At 30.9% G+C, this 10,616-nt stretch overlaps 2 protein-coding genes across 2 annotated transcripts; both read right to left on the minus strand.

Moving 5' to 3' along the window:
- Positions 1-2,931: 2,931 nt before the first annotated feature.
- On the minus strand, positions 2,932-4,412 carry LOC111685243 (uncharacterized oxidoreductase YjmC-like). Its single transcript, XM_023447498.2, has 3 exons — positions 3,481-4,412; positions 3,201-3,403; positions 2,932-3,130 (listed from the first exon to the last, which is right to left on the minus strand). The coding sequence occupies exons 1-3, from the start codon at positions 4,205-4,207 to the stop codon at positions 2,972-2,974; spliced, it is 1,089 nt and encodes a 362-aa protein (XP_023303266.2). The 5' UTR covers positions 4,208-4,412; the 3' UTR covers positions 2,932-2,971.
- Positions 4,413-5,597: 1,185 nt separating this feature from the next.
- On the minus strand, positions 5,598-7,112 carry LOC111685250 (uncharacterized oxidoreductase YjmC-like). The gene is made up of 3 exons (XM_023447504.2): positions 6,181-7,112; positions 5,920-6,122; positions 5,598-5,856 (listed from the first exon to the last, which is right to left on the minus strand). Exons 1-3 carry the CDS (start codon positions 6,980-6,982, stop codon positions 5,698-5,700), a joined length of 1,164 nt encoding a protein of 387 aa, XP_023303272.2. The 5' UTR covers positions 6,983-7,112; the 3' UTR covers positions 5,598-5,697.
- Positions 7,113-10,616: the final 3,504 nt, after the last annotated feature.

Below are 10,616 nucleotides of genomic sequence, written 5' to 3' on the forward strand. Positions count from 1 at the left end.
GTTTGGGCTAATGTTTGTAACGTATAAAACTTTTGCTACTATATCATTATCATTAATTAGTTATTTTTGGATCATATCACTTTATCATAAACTATTGAAATTGCAAAGAAATGCTGTATCCCTGAACGGCTGCATCCATAAAAATAAGTTAGGAAGAGGCAAATGTAATACATAACTTCTCTTTTATATCTTACAAACCACTTAGAGCGGGTTTTTGAGTTAATTTAAAAATTAATCTAATGTTAATTCCCTTTGATGTTTTTAAGTAAAAAATTGTTTCCATACAAAACAACAGAAAATGTTTGTTATCTAAACAATAAGGGCCAATCTTTAGGTAAAGGATTAGGGATTAAATTAAAATTAATCTACGAAAGTTGTTTTTGGATACTTAATCAGTTAATTTTCTTTGCTAGTTTAAGCGCCCTAAGTAGGTGGTTTAAAGTTGAGTAAAAAATGCAAAAGTGTAAACGGCTGATGCAAATAATTAATATAATTTTTTTAAAATAAACATTAAATGTTTAATTTATTGATTAGTATAAATTATGGGGACTTTGCAATAATTTTTTGTTTTAAATTAAAGTTTTCATTAATTTTCATATTACATTTGCAATTGTCTTCCTCTTTTTTATAAAACATGCATTTTTTTGATAACATTGACGTTTTCTGTTGTTTTGTATGGCAACACTGCGAAGTTTCATCTTTTTACTCAAAAACATCAAAAGGGATAAACATCAGATTAAATTTATTTTTAAATTAACTAATAAGCAATAATTAACCAATTAATAATTGGCATTTGATTCTCAACTCAAAAACCCGATCTAAGAATAATTTGAAATTAAAACAAGTAAGAGTGCTATATTCGGCTGTGCCGAATCTTATATACGCTTCACCATAGTGTGTTTTAAACATATTAGTTTTATAAATTTTAAATATTTCCCGTTTACATTATTATTACACCAAAAGAAAAACAAAATAAAATAAAATAAAAAACAAAATTCACAAGGCATCTAAAACTTCTAAACACACATAACGAAAAACACAGAAAAACAAAATAAACAACACAATAAAACCAACCGACTTCCAAATATACGAACAGAATTTACAAAAACAAAATACGCCAACAGCATCCAAACATAAAAAATACACAGCTGAATGAAACCAAATACATCTACACACGCACATGTACATCTTTATCCAATTCACAGTGTTGTTGTTGCTTTTTTAGCAGAGCATGAAAAAATATGACATTTTTTGATGAAATTTTCAGAGGTTGTCTCGGATTTTTGCTCATATCTCCGTTATTTACCGACCGATTTTGCTGATTTTAAATAGCGATCTTCTCGAAAGCATGTCTAATAGAATTATTGAAGATTCGGATCTCGCCGATATCAACAGACAGACAGACGGACAGACATACGGACAAGGCTTAACCGACTCCGCTATCTATAAGGATCCAGAATATATATACTTTATAGGATCGGCAAATTATATTATAGAAATTACAAACGGAATGACAAACTTATATATACCCTTCTCACGAAGGTGAAGGGTATAAATATATGTATTGCATTTCTTGCCCAAGCACATCATTTGTTCACCTAAAGATTGGCTTTTAAAGAGGGTTTTTAAAATGCCAATAAATAATAAGATTCTGGTAGACCGGAGGTGATGCGTTCGATTCAATAGGCTTCGTCTAAGGTATAATAGAAGGTCATGTGCCAAATTTCATTGAATTATCTCCAAAATTGCGACCTGTAGTTTGATTACAATATTTACAAGCCCTATTCGGTGGTACAGTTGTATAGGGGCTAGGTGAAATAATGGAACGATCTTAACCATTTTCAATAGGATTCGTTCCTGGGACAATATAAGATCATGTACCAAATTTCATTTAATTATCTTCAAAATTGCCTGTAGTTTGATTACAAGATTTACATGGACGAACAGACGGACGGACATAGCTAAATCGACTCAGAAAATGATACTTTAAGGTGGGTATAGGATTAATATTATTTCGCGTTACAAACATGAGCACAAACCCAATATACCCTCCTCACTAAAGTGGTGTAGGATATAATATATAGTGAAGTTCCCATAGTTTATACTAATTAATAAATTAAACATTTTTATGATTATTTTTATAAAAATTTTAGTTATTTTTTTGCATCAACTGTTTCTTCTTGTTGCTTTTTTTGCTCAAGTTTAAACCACCTCCATTGTGCACTAAATCCACTGGCTAACAAAATTAAGTACTCAAAAACAACTTTGGAAGATTAATTTTTAATTAATCTGTAATCCTTCACCTAAAGATTGGCCCTTAATGAACTAAACATAACTTGTCCGACATAACATTTTTAAGAATCTTCTTTAACATGATTATTATTATAATTAAATAGATAACAACAGTTATAAAATTATATGACACTCATTATCGGCTCTATTTGATTATCTAAATCTCAGTGTTATTAAACAATTATTCATAGTTAAGTTTGTGAATAGAGTTTTATTAAAGTATAAATGCCTTATTCATAACAATTTATCAAAGGTTTCTTGAACAAATTTTGTACGAAATATTGTCTTATAAAGCTCTGATAAATTGTTATGAACAAGGCTCTAAAGATTTTTATTAAATATTTTACATTTTGCAAAAAAGTTGAGTTTCAAAATGGTTTCTTTTTCACATTACTTTTTGTTTATACTTTATCACGTCATTTTTGATAACCATTATATTTTAAAACATGTCAAACGTAACATCAGATATGAACTTTAAAATATTCCACAGCAATTGTGTGTATGCACTTCCAATAATTATTCACAAGTAGATTTTATTAAACATTATTATATTATTGAAAAATTTTAACCTAAAAGAAGTGAAAAATTTCAGAAATATTTAAAAAAAATAACAAAATGCAAATTTAGTTTTTATTTAATTAAACTTAAGTTTATTTGGATAAGATGTTCATTAATCAGATTAAACAAAACTCAAAGGTTTTACATGGAAACGTTGAGATATACTTTCGCAAGTTTGTAATTGATTGGGTAAATATTGAATACCACCAGCGGCATCAACAGCTTTCATTGTCATGGACTCCTTATCACCATGAACAAGTACAGGTTTTTCGTGATCAGTCTATATAACAAAACAGATTAGAATGTGAAAAATGATTACAAAGAAAAAAGTTTTTATGAAAAATATTTACCGGTTCGCAGCTACGCAAACGACCATTAAAATCGGTCATTCTTTCTTCGAAATCAGGAGCAAAACAATTAGGATCAACAGCAATGAAAACTTGACCTAAATCAGCAGTAGAATTGGGATCAACATCAGTCCATTTACGCAATTTGGTGGAATAACTGGCACCTGCCATAACACCAGATAAGATATCTACTAAAGCAGCCAAACCTAAGAAAAATTATTTGTTTTTATCTCATAGCAATTTATTAAAGTTATAAATAATTTTTTTTAAGAGTTAAACTTACCATAACCTTTATAACCAGAGTTGATTTCTGCACCACCTAAAGGCATTAAGCAGCCTGCTTGAAAGGCCACCTCAGCATCGGTAGTTTCATTACCATGTGTATCTAGAGCCCAACCATGAGGCAAAGACTCGCCCTTACGACGTTGTATTTCAACTTTACCTAAAGCTACAGCTGTAGTAGCCATATCAAGCAAAAATTGATCATCCTTTGCGGGAACTCCCAAAGATAAGGGATTTGTACCCAAAGCAGCTACTTTAGAGCGGGTAGGAGCCATTAAGGGAGAGGTATTGGTCATGGACATGCCTACCAAACCTTCTTTCATGGCTCTCATGGGATACCAGCCAGCCATACCATAATGATTTGAGTTCTTTGCACAAACCCAACCAACACCTACTTGCTTAGCCTTCTTAATGGCCAAATCCATACAGAAATTGCCTACAACGGCACCAAGACCATTGTTACCATCTACCCAGGCAGTTGAAGGAGTTTCTTTAAGAATTGTAGGGAGAGCAGTACCATTTGTAGCATTAATGGTCAAATCATTGAGATACATTTCTAAACGGTTCATGCCATGACTAAAGTGACCACGATAATCGGCTGCCACCAATAAATCGGCCTGTTGTTCGGCATGTTCTTGTGGCACATTGACGGCCCTAAAACAATCGATCATAAAACGTCTTGCTTCCTCAACCTTCACCAATTTTGGCTTCTCCCCAACTGACGACATTTTTTTGTGTTGTAAATTTAAAATAAAATTTCAAGAACCGTAAACTTTTTCCGAACAATCGTACAAGAAGCCGAATCAACTATTTAAATCAATTGTTCACAAACAACTAATCATAAACTGATATTTTAATCTTTTACTAAATTAAATACTGTTATAATATTTCCATACAACTGGGTATCTTTAAGAGGCATATCGCTAATTCTCACTAACTTAACAATTCATTAAAAGATAATAACCACCCTAATACTTATAGAGCGATAATTTTTCTACGATCAACATAAAATTTATCAGTTAGATATGGAGAATTAACATGTATGCCGAATCTTATATACCCTTCACCATAGTATATTTATACCCTACACCACTTTAGTGGCGAGGTTATATTGGGTTAGTGCTGATGTTTGTAACGCACAATAATATTGTATACCAATCGGCTCAGAATCATTTTCTGAGTCGATTTAGCTATGTCCGTCCATGTAAACCTTGTAATCAAACTACAGGTCGCAATTTAGAAGATAATTCAATGAAATTTGGTACACTTTTGTCCCAGGGACGAAGCCTATTGAAAATGATTATGATCGATGTTTTATTTCACTTAGTCCCCATTTTTAAGTTCATAATTATGTTTAATATACATTAAAATGTTTAATTTATCGATTAGTATAAATTATAGGGATTTCACAATATGTATATTTTTTTTCTATTAAATTTGAATTTTCATTAATTTTCTTATTACAATTTCATTTGTCTTCTTCTTTTTTATAAAACATGCATTGTTTTGATCACAAACAGTGACGTTGTTTTGTATGGCAACACTACGATGTTTAATCTTGTAATCAAAAACATCAAAGGGAATTAATATCAGAATCAATTTATTTTTAGATTAACTAATCTTTTTATTAATTGGCATTTGATTGTCAACTCAAATACCCGCCCTAGAAGTTTACTGCCAGGCCAGTATCAAGAACTTTAGGGCGAGTTTTTCTGATAAAGATAATCTTCATTCTATGGTTAAACCGGGTTTAATATATGTTTCGCGTTTTTAGTTATCAGTAAAATTACTTATTATCTTAGTTTAACTGAGTGTAATTGGCCAATTAAACTCAAGTTATAAGTGAGAAAACATAATTAACAAAAACAATAAAACAATGATTTCGGAAGAACAAAAACTTAATATTTTAAGTAAATTGCATTTTTCTGAATTGTTTTGATTTATTTATTTATGGTTTTAAATGTTTATTTAACATTTTTCCAAAATTTTTCATTTTACAAAAGTATTGTTTGCAAAAAAACAGCTGTTCATTGTTTATGTTTTTGAGTGAAAACTTGACAATACTAACAAAGTTAACTGAACTTAAATCTAAAACTGAAAAACACAATCATCCGTTAAAGTCCACTTAAATTTGTTCCGAGTTTAATCTAACAGCAAGTTAAGCCTAGTTTAACTGAGGAGCAAGAAACCCGCCTTTAATAGAACTTAATACATTAATTCAAACAAAACTCAATGGTTTGACATTAAAACGTTGAGATAAGCTTTCGCAAGTTTGTAATTGATTTGGTAGATATTGGATACCACCAGCGGCGTCGACAGCTTTCATTGTCATACATTCTTTATCACCATGAACCATAACAGGTTTTTCAGGATCAGTCTAAATAACGAAAAAACAAAAAAAGTTTATAAATTAAAAACACTTTTTAAATGTATTGCTTACAGGTTCGCAGTCACGTAAACGATGATTGAAATCTGTCATTCTTTCCTCGAAATTAGGAGCAAAACAATTAGGATCAACAGCAATAAATACTTGGCCCAAATCAGCAACAGTATTGGAACCTGCATGAGTCCATTTACGCACTTGAGTGGAGTAATTAGAACCAGCCATAACACCAGATAAAATATCTACTAAAGCACCCAAACCTGTAGAAAAATTATTTGTTTCAATTCAGTTGTAAAATTTATAAAAAATTAAACTTACCATAACCCTTGTAACCGGAGTTGATTTCTGCACCACCTAAAGGCATTAAGCAGCCACTTTGGAAGGCCAACTCAGCATTAGTAGTTTCATTACCATTGTCATCTAAGGCCCAACCAGGGGGCAACGACTCACCCTTACGACGTTGGATTTCAACTTTACCCAAAGCTACTGCTGTAGTAGCCATATCAAGCAAAAACTGATCATTCTTTGCAGGAACACCCAAAGACAACGGATTTGTACCTAAAGCAGCGACTTTGGAGCGAGTAGGAGCCATAAAGGGAGAAGTGTTAGTCATTGACATGCCAACCAAACCTTCTTTCATGGCTCTCATGGGATACCAGCTAGCCATGCCATAATGATTTGAATTCTTGACACAAACCCAACCAACACCTACTTGTTTAGCCTTCATAATGGCCAAATCCATACAAAAATTACCCACAACGGCACCAAGACCATTTTTGCCATCTACCCAGGCCGTTGAAGGAGTTTCCTTAAGAATTGTGGGCCGAGCAGCACCGTCCGTAGAGTTAATGCTTAAGTCATTGAGATACATTTCCAAACGGTTCATGCCATGACTAAAGTGACCACAATAATCGGCTGCCACCAATAAATCGGCCTGTTGTTCAGCATGTCCTTGTGGCACATTTGCCGCTTTAAAACAATCAATCATAAAACGTCTGGATTCCTCTACTTTCACCAATTTTGGCTTTTCCTCAAGTGTCGACATTTGTCTATGTTGAAATTTTAAAATATCTATAGAGTTCCAAAATAATAGAACGGTACGATTTCTTCGAACAATCATGATCAGCGAAACTATTCAGATCAATTGCTGGCAAACAACTAATCATAACTGAAATTTTAATCTTTTGGCAAACAACGTATTTTTTTGAGAAAATTTCCATACAACTGAGTAGGCATGTCATTTATTCACACCAATTTTACAATTCATTCAAAGATAAGGACTACCTCAATCTTAAGATAATATTGTTTATGCAAGTAGTGCTGAATTTGTCTATGCCGAATCTTATAAACCCTTCACCATAGTATATTTTTATTAAAATTTTTAACTTTAATGGCGGGTTTCTTAGTACTCAGTTAAACTAGACTTAACTTGCTGTTAGATTGAACTCGGAACAAATTTAGGCGGACATTAACCGATGATTGTGTTTTTCAGGGCGGGTTTCTTACTCCTCAGTTAAACTAGGCTTAACTTGCTGTTAGATTAAACTCGGAACAAATTTATTAGCAGTCTGTCGAAGACGTTTTTAAAATACCAAAAAGAACTTATTGAACTCATTATAACGTGGCTTTTCGCTAAGATATCTAGAATGCGAATATGATGCAGGAATAGTTGTAGTAATCCAAATCACGGAGAAGTGCAGAAATATCACTATTCATTACCTGGTCAGAACGGAGTAGTACACCTACTTTCGTATTACTCAAAATAGCTAGTACTTATTCTTGATAGTAAACCTAACATCATGTTAAGATCGACCCAAGTCGTAATGGCAATGTATATACATTGAATCAATTAAATAATTTGCCTATGTAAATTTTTATAAATTTTAAGAAAAAACTTTATCTGAACAATTATTTTTAGCTATATAGAGCAATTTGTTTGTTGTATTTTTTAAAGAATATCTTATTTTTAATTTTCTACCATAAAAAGTAAAATCGTTATATTAATTAACGAGATTTTTGATAAAATGTGAACGTATTGTTAATTTTTTGGGTCAATAAAGTATTTTGCTTTTTTAGTTTTTTTATTCATTTTTTTAATATTGCAGCATTACTTTATATATTAGAATAACATTTTTTTATATATTAGAATAACATTTTTTAGATATTTTAGTAGTGGAACGACTAAATTTGGACATTTCTTAACCGATTTATTATCCTATTTACCTATCAGAAATATTTGACTTAACATGAAATCTATTGTTTCTTTGATTAAATTTCGAAAATAATAAGTAATTTTGAATTGGATACATGATATATTAGATAATCAATGGATTTGGACCTAGAAAAAATGTTTTTTGGGGTATAAATCTATATATTATAACAAAAATAATCCGGGTTTTTTTTATTATTTTGTATTGATAAACAAAAACTACATTATGTAAACTCAATCTATTTGGGGAGTATTGTGTAAATTTTATTTAGAATTGTATAATATTTAATTGTATAATAATTAACCGAAATTCTCAATATGATGAAAAATAATAAAATGCAACAACAAATGCACCAAAATTTGTATTTTAATATTTTTTTTCTAATTTTTCCCATTTTACACAATCTATATTTTTAATTGGAAAACATATATTTACTTTTTACCTGTTTTTTCGAATTTTATTTATGAACAAAAAACAAAATTCTCTTAAAAAAGGTAGGCAAAAAACTTAGTTGATTCACTGTATATTTTCATTATAGCTATATAGATAAAAGAGATATATCGATTGCGCGTCGATTGGGTGTTAACAGAATTTGTACTATTCACTATAAATTATAAGATTGGATATCTTTCATTACCTGGTCTGAACGGAGTTGTACTTCCTAACATCATGGCAAGATCGACCTAAATCATAATGGCAATGTATGTATATATATCTTGAAAGCTATAGAAGTAAAATAGGGATGAAGCGCAAACTTGTAAATTTATTTGTTTAATCTATTTTATGGAGTTGTTGGGGCTTATTGTAGATTCTAATCATTTTTGAAATTGAATTTAAAAGCTTCAAATAACATGATCAGATTTAAAATATAAGTTTTGTGTTCGATCTATAATACGATTCATTATCGAGCAAACAGCCGAAAACATAAGATTTCATGACTAAAACCAATTCCGACAATTATTGGATTCTTTGGCAACATCGATTGTTTGGTGGAAAGCAAATATATTCTTTAAACAGCAGATATGTTTCAGTATTTCCAGGTTTCTTAGAGCGTGTTATGCCAATTAATAATCAGATTAGTTAAGCAAAAAATAAATTAATTCTGATGTTTTTCAGTACAAGATTAAACTTCGCAGTGTTGCCATACAAAACAACAGAAAACGCCACTGTTGGTTATCAAAACATTGCATGTTTTATGAAAAAGAAGAAGACAATTGTAAATTTAATATGAAAATTAATGAAAACTTAAATTTAAAACAAAAAAATATATTGTGAAGTCCCCATAAATTATACTAATCGATAAATCAAACATTTTAATGTTAATTTTAATAAAAAATTTATTAATTTTGCTGTTTACACTTCTGCATTTTTTGCTCAAGTTTAAAACACCTCCAATGGGCGCTTAAACTAGCAAACATAATTAGTTGATTGATTGCGGTTTTTCAGATAAAGATAATTTACATTCTTTCTTTAAACCTAGTTAAATATATGTTTTGTGTTTTGTAGTGAAGAATAACGTTACTTATTATCTTAGTTTAACTAAGAGTTATTGGCCAATTAAACTTAAGTTATAAATGAGAAAACACAATAACCAAAAACAATAAAACAATTATTTCGGAATAAGAAAAACTTAATATTTTAAGTAAATTGCAATTTTGTTATTTGTTTTGTTTTATTTATTATTGTTTTAAATGTTTATTTAACATTTTTCCAAAATTGTTGAAGTATTCCCAGCAGTTCGACGGGACAGTCCCGAACTGACCACTTCACCAACCACTTGTGGTGGCCCCTAGCCACCTGACTACCTAGGTGACCAACCATTTATACATGGGCTTGTCCTACGAGGAAGTCAATCGTCACTCTACACCCTACAAATTGGAGTCAGCCAAGTGGATAGATATTAATGGAACTAAAATTTAAAAATTTCAAGTGTCCACTCTCTAGAATACTATGGGACAATAATGTGACGATTGACCCGAAAGTTATAAATTTGAGTCATCCAGATGGTGGCATAATAGTAGAAAGTAATAATTAATAATCATTTATCCAAAAGATGGGTAAAATAACTACTTTCGGAAGTACAACAAAAAAACTACTTTTAAGAGTATAATCTCTAGGTTACTTGAGGACAGTAAAGAGACGACTGTCTTCGCTCCCGCTTACAAAGAGGACACTAAAGTGACGACTGTCTTCATTCTCGATTACAAAGGGTACATTCGTGACGAATGACCCAAAACTATTAGTGGAAATTACTGTCTTTTTCGCATGCATTGACTCTTTGTCGAACTGCTGGGTTATTTGCAAAAAAACAGCTGTTCATTGTTTATGTTTTTGAGTGAAAAGTTGGCAATAATAACAAAGTTAACTAAACTTAATTTTAAAACTGAAAAACACAATCATCAGTAGAAGTAAGCCTAAATTTGTTCCGAGTTTAACCTAACAGCAAAGTTAAACCTAGTTTAACTGAGTAGCAAGAAACCCGCCCTGAGTATTCAAAAACAACTTTCGAAGATTATTTTAATTTAATCCATAATACTTTACCTA

This window comes from Lucilia cuprina, chromosome 2, assembly GCF_022045245.1.
Source record: "Lucilia cuprina isolate Lc7/37 chromosome 2, ASM2204524v1, whole genome shotgun sequence".
NCBI classification, from domain to species: Eukaryota; Metazoa; Arthropoda; class Insecta; order Diptera; family Calliphoridae; genus Lucilia; species Lucilia cuprina.

Bases quoted from the DNA above. Each gene is read 5' to 3' on its own strand.
- LOC111685243 (XM_023447498.2), bottom strand. From the start codon at position 4,207: ATGTCGTCAGTTGGGGAGAAGCCAAAATTGGTGAAGGTTGAGGAAGCA. The intron at 3,404-3,480 runs GTAAGTTTAACT...AATTTTTCTTAG, and splicing joins CTCTGGTTATAAAGGTTATG to GTTTGGCTGCTTTAGTAGAT. The intron at 3,131-3,200 runs GTAAATATTTTT...TTTGTTATATAG, and splicing joins GTTTGCGTAGCTGCGAACCG to ACTGATCACGAAAAACCTGT.
- LOC111685250 (XM_023447504.2), bottom strand. From the start codon at position 6,982: ATGATTGTTCGAAGAAATCGTACCGTTCTATTATTTTGGAACTCTATA. The intron at 6,123-6,180 runs GTAAGTTTAATT...ATTTTTCTACAG, and splicing joins CTCCGGTTACAAGGGTTATG to GTTTGGGTGCTTTAGTAGAT. The intron at 5,857-5,919 runs GTAAGCAATACA...TTCGTTATTTAG, and splicing joins GTTTACGTGACTGCGAACCT to ACTGATCCTGAAAAACCTGT.